General features: G+C 41.4%; 1 protein-coding gene across 1 annotated transcript in view; it reads left to right on the forward strand.

The window, feature by feature from the left end:
* Window positions 1-8,437, forward strand: part of LOC117770755 (transcriptional repressor scratch 1-like) — a 9,686-nt gene extending 1,249 nt beyond the window's left edge. The window contains exon 2 of the mRNA XM_034600450.1: window positions 4,628-8,437. Within this exon, the coding sequence (XP_034456341.1) occupies window positions 4,628-5,439 (812 nt within the window). The 3' untranslated portion in view covers window positions 5,440-8,437. The remainder of the gene's footprint in view (window positions 1-4,627) is intronic.
* Window positions 8,438-17,568: the final 9,131 nt, after the last annotated feature.

Consider the following 17,568-nt stretch of genomic DNA (forward strand, 5'->3'; position numbering starts at 1 on the left):
CACACACACACACACACACACACACACACACACACACCATCCAGGGTATTTTTTCATCCCCAGGTTTAAAGCATTAGTCATGACTGCTTCAGGAGGAGGAGGTACAGGGAGTTACAGGGTCAAACTCCAGTCACAACCCCAAAATATACCAACTTAAAGCTCAGAAATAAATTGAATGTATTGTAATCTTACTCATATTCTTGCAAATAGTTTCCATGAAGCATTGGGAAACAATGTTCAAGTGCTGGGGGGAGGACAGGATCCCTGGTTCAACGTTAGGCTGTTTGTTGGAATCAGAAAAGGAATGAATTTATAAAACAGCAGTTTATAAAGTAGTAAACAGTTGTTTTAGTTTAACTGTAACATTTACATTTTTGGTTTTCCAATGAAGTCCTAACATCCTGAAATGTATTTTGATGGCACTTAAATTGAAAAGTTAATTTGTTGATCATCTTTTTAACATGTGTTAGATGTGATGAGCTACAGAGAGCCTAGGATCTAAGATCATTGCACGAAATCAATGCTAAATCACTAAGTTGTTTACACACATACAGGGATTATCTCCACCATTCTTTTCCCAGGTATATCAGTCAGGTTAGTTTTTTTTTCCAAGCAGCTGTGAGTTTCTCTCCAAGAGTTCGATAATATTGCCCTGCTGCATTGACTGTAAATGGTTCCCACGCACCTCGTAGTCCTGGACACAGGCAAAATACAACACAATCAGTAAGACTTGACATTATTGGGTCAAATGTTCAATTTCAAGCATCGATGAAATTCTTGCCTGGTTTTTCTGAGCAAAGAAAGTCTCATATTCACATGGATGTTATGTTTTGTGTTTTGTGTTAAGAATGAAAAATATCTGGAAACAACATGTAACAGAAACTCTGAGGATTTAGAGGTTAGGACTTTGAACAAAGAGAGCCGCCTCAGTACCAGATAGAAATTAGTGGAGACAAAAACATCACTAAAAGGGAAGAGAATATTGGAATCAATGTTGTACTTTGTGCTGCTCCTTGTCACAGTGTGATGTGTAAACAGGCAATTGTGTGTAAATATGTTGACCAACATGTTGCCTGTGGGTTGTGTGTGAATCAGCTTGTTTCTGTCCATAATGGCCCGAAAAACTGCAGCTTTAAAGAGTTAAAGGAAAGATTGTGGCTGTCAGTGCACAGTGAGAAGTGTGTTACAGTGTTAGTGCAGCTTGGTGGTGTTCACTTTGTACCAAGGTCAGATGTGAGAGGCAGAAATCCCAGGTGTTCTGACGACTGACTGAGCAGAGACATGCAGCAGCTGCAGCAGCAGCAGTGCGGCAAGCATGTAAAGACTGAGACTGCCAACCCTCGTTATAAATATAACAAGAGTTTGACTGAAGCAACTGCAGCTTGTTGCTCTCTCTCTCTCTAGCCCCATACCCAAACCTTAACCATCCAAACTAAATGCCTAACCCTAACCTAAACCCTATTCTAACCCTTACCCTAAAACCAAGTCTTAACCCTCAAACAGCCCTTCGAAGAAGTGAGCACCAGTCAAAATAAGGTCTGTGCTTAAAATGGTCCTCACAAAGATCCAAGTACAGGAACGAACACACACACATGAACAGACGCACACTGCTTTGTTTCTGTCAACTCGGCACATTTCCCAGGCAGCTTGCACAGCTGATTGCACAGCATTGCATGCATACGCACATACAGACACACACTCTCTCACACACACACAGATGAAGTAAGAGAGAGAGAGAGAGAGAGAGAGAGAGAGAGAGAGAGAGAGAGAGAGAGAGAGAGAGAGAAACAGTCTGTGACCTACAAGTGTCCAACGCACACAAGTGTGTGTCAGTTGCTGCTGGTTTGGATCAAAAATTAAATTGTAGCTTGCAGCTCTCTCTCTCTCTCTCTCTCTCTCTCTCTCTCCTTGTTCCTGTTTCTCATCATCTCCCATTGTCTCTCTGTCCCTCTCTCCGTCTCTAATTCTCTGTTTTTCAAAGACACATCAAAGACGGACGGCTCTGGTCTGGCCGACTATTTTAATCTTTAATAAGCATTTAGAGCAGCCATCAGCTCTAATGCTGCAGAAGTACTTTGAAACGAATTCATCGTTGACACAGCGAGACGGAGACGGAGACAGTTGGAGGGAGACAAAAACAAACAAGCGAAGAAGGCGCACAGATGCTGAGACGCTGCAGCAGCTACAGTTCGCAACAGTGCTTTTTCTAAAGAGGATACACGGGAACGGTCATGTTTAATTGGCAGTGACTATAGAGAGAAACTCTAGGAGAGGAAGGAGTGTTTGTACCCTCACATTTTGGATCCTGAAAGTAGGGATGGAGTTGTTTTTTATTTCTGTTCCTGCGTCTCAGCCACATGCACAAGTCAGGAGTAAACAAACACATCTATTGAAAAGGTCCAATTATACGCTATATATACTGGAAGGGGGTAGAATTGTAGATGGTATTTTTTCGTCTGCTTTACTAATTTCAAATTGGAGTCAGACTACAATTCTTCATTAAAATGTCCCAAACTGACTAGTGTTATATATTTATTTGACTTGTGTACTCACATGATACAAAATCTTTCCCAAATTGTTCAAACCCAGAGGAATCAACAATTTTTTAAAGGTAATGGGACGCTTCCCTTTGTACGACTTTTACTTACGTCACATTTGCGTTCCCTTGAGCAAGGCAGTGACAGCTCAAAATTTCCCCAGCACCAGGTGATAGTTCAGCAGGACGAGCAAAACTCGAGCTGTTAGTCAACTTACCTGGTTAAATAAGGGTTAAAAACAACATCATTTTACAAATTCACAGACACACGCACGCACGCACACACACGCGCGCGCGCGCGCGCACGCACGCGCGCGCACACACGCACACACACACACACACACACACACACACACACACACACACACACACACACCGTACCCTGTTCCAAAGTGCAGTGATTGAATATTCATGATTCATGATTTTCTCTCTCTCTCTCAACCTCTTTCCAACTTCCTCTCTCTCACCTTCCTCCATTTATTTTCTGTTTTTCTATTGCTAGACATCTAAATTTCACTCAAAATATTTAATCATCACGAGCAGTAAACATCCACAACCACCAAACCACAACCAAAATCACCCTCTCCACATCTCCTCTATATCTATCTTTCTTTCTGTCTTCCTTCCTTCCTTCCCTTCCCCACCTCTCACCTCACCTCTCCTCTCTTTCACCCCCCCCCCTCTCTCCGTCTCTGTCTCTTCTCATCACATTATCGATCAACTTCTGAGCTTTTCTCAGAACTGCGTCATGAAATTATATTACCAGCAACAGTATCTCCTCTGCAGCCTGTGTCTAAATGCTCACAGAGTGCTAATTGAAATGGAGAGCTATTGATCGCCACGGATCCACAGGAGTCATGGCTGTGGGATATTAGCTGCCAGTCTCTCCTTGTCTCCCTCGGACTCCAGCCTGTTGAGCTCAGAACCCATTAATGCAAATAATAAAAAAGCTAACGTTGTAACATGACGGCTAAATTCATCAGGTTGGCAGTGCAATAACATACAGATCGCTCGGGCAAAAATACACCAGAGCGAGACTAAACGGTTAAATGTAAGTGTGGCAGGGTGCCCTTGAGCAAAGCACGGGACTCCCGCTGCTGGGAGAGTTGCTCAGCGGTTGAGGATTTGACAGCTGTGAGGTGTGACTGTGCGGTTATAGACCTGTCAGGAGAGGTGCTGCTGATGAGGAGAAAGTGTGCTCACTCAACCCCTCCATGAAAAATAGAGATTTCCCACTCGGGGGGGGGGGGGGGGGGGGGGGAGAGTGTCTCCTCGCTGGCAAAGACATAAAAGCACTTTCTTACCACTATAAATACCACGGGCCCCTTCTCCTCCTTCTCTTCTGCTTTGTGTTGCCTCCAAAATAGTTGTGTCTTGCTCTTCTCTCTCAGCATAAGGATGTTAATGTTAATGGAGAGGCACAAGTTCATCTTAAAGCATAATGCACATTTTGTTAATGTGATCCCTGGGAGGTCCGATTGATATTTTAGAAACCAGAGACACCAGGCTGTAATCAGTAATACTATCCGGAGACAATATGTTTTTAATAATGAATGAACCTGGACCAATGAGTTTGATTTGTGCATTTTTGTTTTCATAATTATATAAAAGATTTTTAATCATGTTGGATACAGCCGAGCCCACAACCCTGAGAAAGATAGAAACTTATACTTTCCTGTAAAGGTTTATTTCTTTTTTTACTCCAGGTTGATTCATGGTTAAGTGCAGTGTAATAATTATTTTGCATATTTCCCTAAATGCTTTAAATGTCTTTAATTTCTTTCTTTCTTTGATATTATCAAGATACAACTTACATATGATGAATGAGTGAAACACATGATATGATTTCATACAAAGCCGTTCAGTTTTTTTTGTGTAATCTTGCTTACAAACAAACAAACAAACAAACATAAAAACCAACCAACAAACAAATGGACAGAGATGAAAAGCAGCTCTATGATTATGGGAGGTCACCGTGACACTTGACTCATGTAGCATCACTGTAAAGATTTTCTACACAATCAGTTTCTAATTTCCGAATCAATCCCTCTGCCATGTCTCATTGATTAACCTCTTCCTCTGTCTCTTCAGGCTACGTCAGCGATTATCTGAGTCCAAATCCGTACGATGATGTGGTGGAAGGTGACTCATCCGTCATCTCTAAAGTACCCTCCCCAAGCCACTCGTCAATCATCTATAGCCGCATCAACAACACCTACACCGATATCCATGCAGACATCCATAGTGACATCCATAGCGACATCCACAGTGACATCCATGGGGATTCGGACCAGCCAGACAGCCCGAGGTCTGAGGTCTCATCCTCGGCCGGCGGCTACATCAACGGGGACACGGCCGTTAGCGAGGGCTACACAGTGGACGCCTTTTTCATCATGGACGGACGATCGCGGAGGAAAGCCACAGAAAGCCCCAGAGGAGCCACCCAGAGGCACACCTGCAGCGAGTGCGGCAAAACCTACGCCACCTCCTCCAACCTGAGCCGGCACAAGCAGACGCACAGGAGCATAGACAGCACAATGGCCAAGAAGTGCCCCACCTGCGGGAAAGTGTACGTGTCCATGCCCGCGATGGCCATGCACCTGCTGACCCACGACCTCAAGCACAAGTGCGACGTGTGCAGCAAGGCGTTCAGCCGGCCATGGCTGCTGCAGGGCCACATGCGCTCACACACGGGCGAGAAGCCGTTCGGGTGTGCACACTGTGGGAAGGCCTTCGCCGACCGGTCGAACCTACGCGCTCACATGCAGACGCACTCGGCCTTCAAACACTACAAGTGCAAACGCTGCGACAAGACGTTTGCGCTCAAGAGTTACCTGAACAAACATTACGAGTCTGCGTGCTTCAAGGGGGCGTTCTCCCCCATTAGCTCGTTGGGGGAATGATGGATCATTCATGGGGTTTAACCTACTTATTTAGATCAAATTGGACTCACCTACTGCTTTTTATGCTTCCCCCCAACAACATGACCAGTACGCCTGAGCGCTACAAGGGAGGAGCGTTTTCTCTGCGAGGATCGTGAGGCAAACGACAAAAATAGATTTTCATCAAGACAATTCCACTTCCATTTCCTCCTTTGTCTCCAATTTCCTTATCTGGAGCAAAACGTTTTCAACGCCTGATTTAGATTGTCACCTGCTTCGATAATTTACGTCCCCTTCGGAGGCTGTTTTGAGAATCTGTGAAGATAAATAAAGCACAGCACATCTAGCTCATCATTTCTGAAGAAACCTAGATCTATTTATGTCCATATCTGTCCTTGTTGTTCTCTTTTTTCAACCAATGACGACACAACGGTGAAGCACAATTCCATCTTCCACCCTCCCTGTCTTTTTCTGTGACAGGAGTTTAAAGCATGAATCACATCTTTGATTTTCTTGCAAAGAGATTCAATTAACTTATATTTTATGCTTTTTTTTTAAAAAACGAAAATTTCAGAACCCCAGGATGCATCTGGTGTCCTGCTTTTTTGTGGAACTGACATCGGACTGAACGAACGAGAAGATGAAGTACATGGTTCTCTGCAAGTCAACAAAATATACTTTACGTACTGTAAATGTGTCAATGGATACAACACAACTACACTGAACTGAAGGAAATATAACGTCCACACCTGCCATAATATAATAGACATGGCCAAGTACACCAGTGTAATGGGAAATAATGTTTTTTATGTGATTTTCCTTTAAACAAATGTCTTATCTGGACACACACACTTATACTGATTATACAGGATTTTGTGCTTTTCTTGACAATTTACATTGGAGAGAAGGAATTAATGAGGCAAACGTGACTTCCAGTTAAGGATCAAATGACTGAAAACTCCCACTGAGCCACCAGGGTGTTCCTTAACAAACAGTGTTTTCCTATTAACTCAGTATTACGTTATATCATTTTAGTTTTTTATGTTAAATGGGGATCGAGACATTTAAAATGTCCTAAAATCCCCAAAAGGTCAAACCTTTCTTTTGTTGCCAGTGGATCACATACAGCTTTGAGGTTTACATCTTTTTTTAATATCTATTTATTGCCTATTTATTTAATTATTTATTTATATGTTTTTTTGTATTAATTTGCACTTTGTTATAGTTTTTTGCCTTTGTTACAAATATGCCAAAGCATTTGACACTTTTGAATTTACCGAATACCTTTTTACTTTGTCCGCCACTTTAATTGTAAGAACAAAAAAACTACTGCATGCAAAAAATGATAGCCTATTAATGGAATCTATGCCAATTTTAGGAATCTTTGGGATCTTTAGCCAAACCTCTTAGATAACAGGCAAGTCAAGCAAAATTCTGTCTTGGGCAATATTTCGTTCATATCTGAGAGAGCAATAATGCATGATATTTTTCTTTGTTTTTTGAAGAAACAGGTCATAACTGCCTGTAACATCTTGATTTGTTCAAGTACCACTATCCTATGTAGTTATGAGAAACGAAATTTCAGGGAGTTAGCAAACCAAGTTAGTGTTAAATAAGGAGGGTTGGGTTAAGAGCTCTATGTTTAAAGGAACCGTGACACTGTTGTGGTTTTTTCGAGGCCTTAGCCAGCGACTTTTGTGAATGTGTTTAAATAGAATAGAAAGATCTAATCAGAGAAGCCAGAGAGTCAGTTTTTGTTCTCCTAGTTATAATTATAACTTGGCATCTTTACGTTATTGACAGTTATGTCTGTACGTGCATTAGGAGCTGTTGGGGCTTCCGGAGATTCACACAGATGGCACAACTCCTTTTAGATGCAGGGCTCTGGGTTGGGTAGGGATGGGTCTTTTTGTACATGGTTTATGCACTGCCTGCCTCGTATTATTATTCTAAAATATTGTAGAAAGTAGATGGTACAACCGTAGGCCTCTGGTGCTGAAACATGGATGAAAACACAAACCCAAAACCAAGAAAAGTTTGGTACTTGATATGTTCCTGGTTGTATTTTGTCAAATAAGTGACACAACTTAACAACAGCTGTGGTTCTTTGACTCTCAGAAGTCCGGCTGAGTTGGTGAGAATTAGGGATCGACCTTTTGTCTGTCTGGATCTCATCAAATGATCAGTTTTGCTCCTTGGTTTTACACAAGACATTGATCTACAAACTCCCTGTGAGGACTCCAGAGACGACTATGGTCATCAAACCTCCTTCATAATTTCAGCTCTGTTTCTTTTCCATCATCTCTTGCTGTTGTCAGGTTGTTGTGGCGGCCACCGATGCAATTACACGCATTGTTGGGAAAGGAGTGGAGACTTTCAGGTCGATATTTCAGCACCAGAGCGCATTGACAAACACTTAGATTCTACTATGAACTACTGTAGCCTACTATAGCCACAAGCTAGTTTACGTATTCTTATATAAAAGCACTTCCTCTTACAAATTATATCTTGCAACTTTGTTTTTTTCAAAGATAGTAGCACAATGAAAGAGTTAGATTCAGGTAGAAAATGCCTTGTGTGTAGAAATAACAACCTCTTTCCTCTTTTTTCTACGATAACGAATCAAGGGTAAAAACAACATCAAAGGAAAAGGTAAAAGTGACACATGGTGTAAATCAACAGCTTCAGTACACGCTGTGTCATTTTTTAATGAACTTGTGTGAGAATCTTCAGCACAACTTTTTTTAGAGAGAATGAAAACTCGAATATTTTGCGGAAAGAGGCCTTGTAAATAAGCACTGACTGCGGAGTCCGATTATTTCTACAGATCTGTATAAACTGACGGTGATGATGATGATGATGATGATGATGATGATGATGATGATGATGATGATGAGTTTTTCTGGAGCTTCCTGCTTTGTTTTGAGTTCTTCCTCTGAGGATTTTAAAAACAATGTAAAGCACAAAGACAACACTGGGCATTTTGTTTCACTTCCTAAATAAAAACTAGTTTAAAGAAGTTGTGTGGAGGGTTTTTTACTTTCTTTTTCTTACTTCACAAGAAATATGCATTATAAACAAGTAGTGTTGAATCATAAATTCAATTTTAGGCTGAAATAAACAACCACTTGTTTATTTCCTGTTGTTGTTAATGCTTCAGCAAATCAATTATATTTGAGAGCTTATGGTTACCAGGGACATACTGTATTAAGTCATGCGTTCTTTAAAATGTTCTGCATGTCCCTTATAATCAACAATATAATATAAAATATTTTAAACCATCAAATAAATTTGAAAAAAATAAATGAAGAAAGAAAATGCTTGTGTTATTTAACTGGTCTTCACAAAACACACACACACAGTATATGTACATGAAGCACGTGGGTTACAAAATGTCGCAAATGGCTGCGGCCATGGCAACAAAAAGTAAATTTTGTATCAAATTAAGAGTGAACATGTTTTCTTCCATTGCCACAGTGGTTTCAATCAATTAGATTGTGTACAAGAAAAAGAGGAAAAGAGACAAATTTGGCTCAGGAGCATAAAGTCGGTCTCAAGCATACTTTGTCTTGATTTGTTGTTATTCCTTTGGTGAACAGCTTGTTATCGCCGAAACAAAATTTGGCTGGGAGTCAACATTTTTTAAATTACTGTATGAAAAAGTGGAGAGAGAACAGATTTTAGCTCGAAGCCAATTGTAAAAGAAACAGTAGTACTTACCGATATTCCTTTTTTTTTTCTACCATTCACACACACACACACATTGCAGTTGCATGGATACCTTCTCTTTGTCTGTATGTTGATATGATTGTGTGTCTTTTTGAATGCAAGTCTTTGAACAGTTGTTTTATGTTATTGTTTAACAAGACTAAAGGTCTTTGCACAACAAGTCTGCACAAGCTCTTTACAAAAATCGGTAAATAATACAGCTTTGAATTTGAGATGGTATCTACAGATCACAAAACAAAGGATGTACGGAAAATTTGATAGTAATTTTGCTCTAGGTGAATAGCTCGCTGAAGCCATGGATAATAAACTGCCTTGTTTTGTACAGTTGAAGCAGCAACGGGTTGGGTTGCAAAGACCTGAAGTGAATAGGATTCAAATTCTGTTTTCCCTTATCAGATATTTATCTCTTCAACCATAATACACAGAAAAAAACCAGCAGCAGATTAGCTCCAGCTCCAGAGTAATTTAGCGTATCTAACCATCACATGCTCTCACTGGCTTCCAATGACTCTTATTGAAGCTGGCCTCCATCACAGTGTAGCTCAGATTACTATTGGCCACATGGAAGATCCCATTGACTGCGATTGGCTGCCATCTGCCAGCAGTCTACCTATATAAACAAATGACCTTCTATTAAAAGGTGATTGATTTTCTCCTATTCCCACTAAAGGTATTGATTTTCTTATATTGCCTTTTGTCTCCTAATGACTCTAATTCTAACATTCACTGGACCCTAAAAAAAAAGTCTTCCATGGTATAATGGCTAAGTGTGTGAAGCATGTGTGCAAAGCGTTTGTGTGTGTGTGCGTGTGTGTGTGTGCGTGTGTGTGTGTGTGTGTGTGTGTGTGTGTGTGTGTGTGTGTGTGTATGTGTGTGCGCGTAGTCTGGTTATTAGTTGTTTTCAGGACCTATATTTGTTTACACAGTAACATTATGGGGATTGTCTTCATTTTGACGGCATTTAAAAAAAATCAAATATTGTAAATAATCAAATTTTATGGTGAGGACATTTTTTATTAAGGTTTAGGTTAAGGTCAAATCTGCCTGGAAACTAATGCATGTCAGTGTAATGTCCTCTGATGTCAAGGAGACATGACAGCTTCTCTCTGAGCGCTTTTCAGTCGTCAGACGTCTGGATTTTGGACGTTGAAATTCCCTGATCCTCACAAGGATCCAACTCATCACCTGAAATCTCATAAGCTGCCCTCTATCACCATAAGCCATTCGCTCAGACAAGTGACCTTTATTTCTGCAGCCTTTGAATGTTTAATTTTAGGCACCGGACTACAAAGTACAACAACTTGCCTGAGGATAGAGCCCACAGCCTCAAAATAAGAAGAAACACTGTTCACATGGAGCTGAACAAATGGCCGAAGGCATCAGAGGAGTAAGGGAAGATCACTGCTCACTATGTGAAGTCCAGTGATCAAAAGGAAGAATCAAAAGCTCCGAGAAGTTCAGTTCAAATGTGTGTGTGGCGAAACAGCTCAGAGTCAGAGGATCACTCTGAAGTTTTGATATATTGGTGAAATCTTCCCCAATATATCTGAAGACCAAAACCTACAGTTAACAATCAAAGGCTATAACAACATACACTATAGTTGTCAAAGCAAGACATTTAAACCAACAATTGTTTTATTCTCAAAAAGCTGCAGTATGTCATCAGTTGTTTATGAAAATGTTCAGTTCTGTGATCCCCTGAATAAAAGGTGCTGTGACACAACAACAAATCCAGAAGCTGATAAACCAAATAACTGCATTTTCTAATAATATAATACTTGATAATAATAAATACAGTTTATCTGTGTGCATAAAACAGACAGAGGAAAGAAAGAAGACAGACGGTGAAACACCGACAATGAGAAGAAAAGAAGAAAACACAGAGAATATTTTATTTATCGCCCCAAAGCATTTAAATATGTTAATTTCTGTTTCCCATGATGCCTGACCTTCTCGCCTTCGGCAGGCGACGGTTTAAATAGTTCATACACTGTTCCTACGTTTTCACCTTAAATCATGCATAAAGCAGAAGCGCCGTGAAACTCAAACCTACACACGGACATCGCACCTTATCAGAGAGTCTTGTATTTGTCCTGACTAAAGCAAAAAACTAACTGAGAAAAGTTTGGACTGTGAAAATGATTCAAAACTGTGTGATATGCTTGTGTAAGATAAACTGCTGCTTCATTATTTTACTGGAAAGTATGCTGACCTACATTTTTAGGAGTCAATAAAACAGCCCAAAAGCAATCTTTGACTTTACTTCACTTTTATTTGGTGTAGTTATGAGATAAAACTTTATTATATTTGATTTTGCTTGGTATATATTTCCACACACCCCACAATTGTCACGCTCACAAAAACTGCCCCTCTTGTCTTCCGGCTGAGACCTACAACATGTTTACCTTTCCTAGAAAAACAAACACTGTATGAACATTTTCTAAAAAATATGGATATTTATGCATGATGATATCACAGCATCAGTTTAATGGGGCCTTCGAGGGCAAGTGACTTTTAGTGTCAGTGTGTGTATGTGTGTGTGTGCAGCTATATGAATATGTATATAAGCTTTGAGTGTAATATCACGGTTCAGCAATCTTATAGGGAACATATAGAGGGTTTCTTACACACACACACACACACACACACACACACACACACACACACACACACACACACACACACACACACACAGGCATCTATATGCAAACACCTGCAGCACAAAGGTTGCATGCATGAGAGCAGGGACCCGTTCATAAACTCACTTATATCCACTAGCACACACACACATACACATTGTGTGCTCCTCAGGGATCAGCGGCCAAAACTGTTTTAGTAATTAACCAAAAACATTCCACTGTAAAGTGAAATTCACACAGGCTGCTTTACCAAAAATTAAACCCACTGGTGACATTTCTGCTTCATTTATTATGCTGCATAATTTAGGCAGTAACTACTAAGAAGAGTGGGTTTGCCTTTTTTTTGTGGGTCTAGATTGTTTCCTAGAAAGTTAATATTATTTCATTATTCATTCATTTTTGGAAACTTTATTTTAAGAGAAATAAAATTGAATGACTTCACACAAGTAACTAAACTCAAGGGGTCTCAGATCTTGGCCCATCTCCTTCCTATCACAGGATCATATTACATATTTCCTTCCAGGTCACTTAAAAACTATGAAGACACTGCAGAGCTGTGAAGACTAGAGCTGCAGAGGAGTGTTTTCAAGGTTGTGGAAAACAGGTAAAACAGTAATAAAGTAACCACACAGGAAGAGAGGGAGAGGAGAGAGAGAGAGAGCGAGAGAGAGAGGAGAGGATGAGAGAATCCAGAGCGAGGAGGAGACAAAGATAATGAGACGGAGATGGAGAAAAAGATGGTGGAAGTCAGAGAGGCAGTGAGGAGGAAAGAAGAAGTGTCAGGAGGCGCTGAGGAAACTCAACCTGAGCTCTAAATGGTTCCTTAACAAGAGGCTGAGACAGCAAAATGAAATTACACACACACACACACACACACACACGCACACACGCACGCACGCACACATGCACGCACACACGCACGCACACACGCACGCACACACACACAAACGCTTTGCACACATGCTTCATTGTTGCGTCACATGCACATCACTTGTATATGATGATACTGTGACACATACAAACGTGTTCACATTACAAATGGGCATTAGCATAAATTGTATCGCTACATATTGATGTGTTGCGTACAAACAGGTACATCACTACTTGAGCATGGCGCGCACACATTTGCATTTAACATGCTCACACACACAATCACACACTTTATTATGTCTGTGCTCAGAATGAGTAAATGGGCATTGCGCACGCACGCACACACACACACATGCACGTACACTCCACCTAACACATATTTAGCCTCACTCACGGTGATAGGTCTTTTAAAGGGGTGTTTCACACCTCATCGCATTTCAATTAGTAGGTAAGACACTCACACACTCACACCCACACACACCCACACACACCCACACACACACACACACACACACACACACAGAGGGAGAGAGAGAGCGAGAGCGAGAGAGAGATCTTGACAGTCTGTCCGCTGGGTGAAGAAGATTCATTTGGATTCTCATCTCTCTTTCCTCTTGCCCTTTCTTTTCACTTTCCCTCTTTTCTCTACTTATCTCTCCTCTGTATATTCACTTTGCTCTCTCTCCCTCCCTCTCTCTCTCTCTCTGTATCACAGTGAGTGACAGTGGTTTGACCCCCCGGCCTGTCAGAGGAGGCTGTTGCACCGACAGCCAGTATAGGGGGGTGACTCCCTGGGTACACGTCTGTCTGCTGAGGGCTGGAGGAAGAGGACATCCAGCAGCAACCGCACGCACACACGGTGCAAATGCAACAGCGGCAACACAGCTCGGCCTCGTCAGCAAGATCATTTACCTCCAAAGCTGCATAATATGAAGTCATTACGAAGGGACATGTCTTATTCTTGCATCATGTCCGTCAGTCATCCTCACACTGTACTTATTAAAGTAATCGCTTGGATGTGGAAACACGGCAACATTGAAGTGCAGGAAACTAAAGTGAAGCCAAGTCTATTTTATTTATAAAGCCTAAAACCACAGACTGAGTAAGCTTCACAGCTCACTTCACTTTAATGCCCACATGACAAGAGTTGCTCGAATTTGTATTTAGTTCAGCATGGGAAAAAAAATGCTCAGCACAACATATAGGACACACTGTGCATCACCCTCTGTTTTTAGACTCTAACGTTGAATGAGGGAAACGGTGGAAAAGGGAGAAATCAGTAAGAAAGACAATTGGTGCCATATTTCGGGAGCAGAGAGAAGCAGCGGCGGTAGAAGAAGGATTGAGCAGTCAGATGATCAGACAAATTACAAACAAACCAACCGTCTAAAGCACTTTATTTTGAGGTAAAACAGAAATTGAAAATGTCAGCGCTCATCCCTCATTCGGCAGGAAAAAACGAGCGTGAGCACAAATATAGCAGCTCTGCACGTCTACGTTGAACCAGACGGCTGGTTTGTGTTCTCCGCGGATGTATTTAGAGATCTTGTGTAATTCATGTCACACTGATGTTTGTTCAAGTGTTAGATTTTCCAGTGAGTTTAGTATCATTGGGACCTTTGCTAATGTAGCTCCACTCCTCTGCACAGACTCTGGCTCCAAACGATGTCACCAGTGCAAGATGGCAGCACCTGTATCCCCAAACTTTGGTCGTCTTTCATGTTTATTTACAGGAAGTGGAGCTGGGCTGCACAACACAAGCAACTAAGAAAAACTGCAACTTTCATTGGAATGAATTGGCATCCAGTTATCACAATAAACCGGTCAATAGACATTTTGACCATTTGCTTTGTATTCTCCTCGACTGTCCATTTTAACACTATTTAATTATTTTAGAAGCTCCACTGTTGATTTCTCTCAGTATGTTGTTTTAATATATTTGTACTATATGCACTGATGCTTTTTAATAAATGAAGTTCCTAACAGATGAATAAAGGTGACTCATGTTTGTGATGTCACCATGTTCCCGGATCTCACCTAACTTGTTGAGTATAGTGATTTTATGAACCACAGGCGTCTGTGATCGCTACAAAAACAAGATGAAACTCATAATAAATCCAAATTATCCTTCAGAGACTTAAATCATCTCTACAATCTCTGCATCTGTGACGTTCCTCTGCACCTTTAATCTTAACTTTACTCTGTAACACATCAGTAATCACGTTAGCCTGGTCTGTAATAGTTCACCCTGCATTTTGGAGGAAAAAAAAAACTCATTCTCCAACGTAGCTGCTGGATAGTGAACGGGACAAGAACTCTGAGCCGAGGCAGAGCAGCGTCGTCGGTCTAATTTCATATGACTGACACGCAGGTAAGAGGAAACAGGCAGAGGTCACAGAGGGTTGACCCCCCCCCCCCCCGTAAGAGCTGTCGTACAGGATGCGTGTGTGTGTGTAAGAGTCAGACGCAGAAGATAGATTGGGTATAAATTGAATCCTTTCCAATTGGGAAGCTTTTGTCTGTTCATCACCTCTAAAACACACACACACACCTGCCGCACACACACAGACACACACTCAGAGGGGGAGGAAAGTCTAAAGCATGATGGGAAAACTGATTCTACCCTCAACTCAATACATACACACACCAATAACCCTTGTTTTCTTTCCTCCAATCTTTCTTCTCTCCCTTATCTTTAAGCCTCTCATCCCCCTTTTTCACTCTTTCTTCGTCCTCTTTATTCTTTCGTACAAACTTCTGACTCCAACTGTGTGTCAGGGCTGCAAAATGTTTGTTTGCCGCATTACAAACAAACTCAATGTCCCCCCAAAAAATGTATGTTGCCGTGGATCATTGCATTTCCAGGATTTCCAGGCAGATGCATCATGTGAAACTCTGCTCTGTTGCTTCTCACACCCACACAGATTTATTGTTTTTTTTTCTATGAGATGAAAAAAAACACCCCACCATTTATGGCTGATAATGTTTTTTTTTCTTTTTTTTCTGTAATCTCTCTCTTTCTCTAATGTGTCTTTTATTGCACCAGTACAGAACAAAGCCCTCAGGCGCTGTACGCACACAACACACACACACACAGACACACACACACACACACATTTATAACCCCTCTTCTTCCTCACACACACACACACACAAACACACATACAGGCCACATGCTGAAACACAACAGAGTATGTTTGACTTAATATTATTATCTCATTTCACAACATGTAAGAGACACAAACATGCACGTTCGCTTGCACGTGCACACACACACACACAGGCTCGACACTTTTGATGTCAAGATCTGTGTCTGTGAAGCACTAATTCTGTGTCGTTTGTCAGTTCGCTGACAGTCGCTCACACAGAACAATAACTGCCTGTGTGTTTTTCAGTGGTTTTATGAGTGAGGAGCTGTATTTCCGCTGGTAGCCCTCGGCTACGGAGCCGGTTATGAAGATGAAGAAAGAGGAGAGACAGAGAACAAAAGTGGAGGAGACGGAGAAACCAGACATTGCAAATAAGGGAAGAGAAAATCTCTCTCTCTCTCTCTCTCTCTCTCTCTCTCTCTGTATGTGTGTGTGTGTGTGTGTACCCTGTTGCCAGTGCTATTAAAGTTGTATTGCATAGGGCTTTTAGAACATCGACCATCACCCAAGCAACTTTAGCTAATAATTTTTTAAAACCCTCTGTGCTTTGTGCGTGTCAGTGCTCCTTCGATGTGTGTGGGTGTGGGTGTGCACTTGTTCAGATATCTTTGCGAGGACCATTTTGAGCCAAGAACCTACGGAGGTTAGGACTTGGTTTTAGGGTTTGTGTTAGAATTAGGTTAGGGTTAGGCATTTAGTTGTGATGGTTAAAGTTAGGGTAAGGGGCTAGGGAATGTATTATGCCAATGAGTGTCCTCACTAGAATAGATGTACCAACGTGTGTGTGTGTGTGTGGGCTGTGCTATAGTCGGGATTTGAGCCTGTATTTGTTGGGTATACGACCTCTCGTCATATCTTCTAGAGCACACATAAGCTCCCCTCAGACGTGTGCGGCCGTGTGCAAATGCTCTGCTAATTTCAAACGTTGGCAGCGAAACGTTTGAAAAGGAGCCAGAGTTTTTATCTGAAAGTCTCTCTCGTAATCTGTCTAAGAACCGAGGAACATTTTGTCACATCTCGAACACTTCTGACTGAAGGCGGCCACACAGGCAGCTCAGTCAGCGACGCGTCAAGAGACTGAGAATTTCTCTGCACATGCTTTTACAGCTTTATAGGTTTTGCAGAAAAGACTCTGCTCTTTGAGAGAATCCTTAAAGAACCTTTTCAGCAACAAGGATTCAACGGTGACAACTGATCTCCCTCAACAAACATACATGACCATCATCTTTATTGCATTAATCATCGTTCTGGAAGGAAGAGATTCAGGTGGACGAGGGAGCTGAGGCAGCAAAGTGTGTAGCAATAGGGAGAAGTATCAGGTCCTAACACTTCCTCGAATATCTTTAGATGTTAAAAGCTGCAAATTAGAAAAGAGCAGTCGAGCATGAGTGGAACAGCTGATGCTGATCAGATGTTACAAGTGAGGCTTTGTTGCTCTGCATCATATAACGCTCGGCTTTATTTACAGTAGTTGCCAAAAACTCACATGGGCTCCTTTGGGCATTTCCACAGTTTTACACCAGGGGCGGGCGAGAAAATCTGCAGAGAATGTCAAAACCAACAGACTCACACATTTGCTTTCCCAAGTACAGCCCCTCCGGATAATTTCAAGAAAATATCCAAAGTTCAGTGCATGTCTGAAAGCAGCTTTATTAACTTTGACCGTGAAACGATTGTTTTCGTGCCACATCGGCTGGCGTAAGTATTTTAGGAAACTGTTGATCTCCTGGGATTTTCAACTGTCTCTTGAGTTTTTGCTCAAA

This window comes from Hippoglossus hippoglossus, chromosome 11 (assembly GCF_009819705.1).
Source record: "Hippoglossus hippoglossus isolate fHipHip1 chromosome 11, fHipHip1.pri, whole genome shotgun sequence".
In the NCBI taxonomy this organism is placed as follows: domain Eukaryota; kingdom Metazoa; phylum Chordata; class Actinopteri; order Pleuronectiformes; family Pleuronectidae; genus Hippoglossus; species Hippoglossus hippoglossus.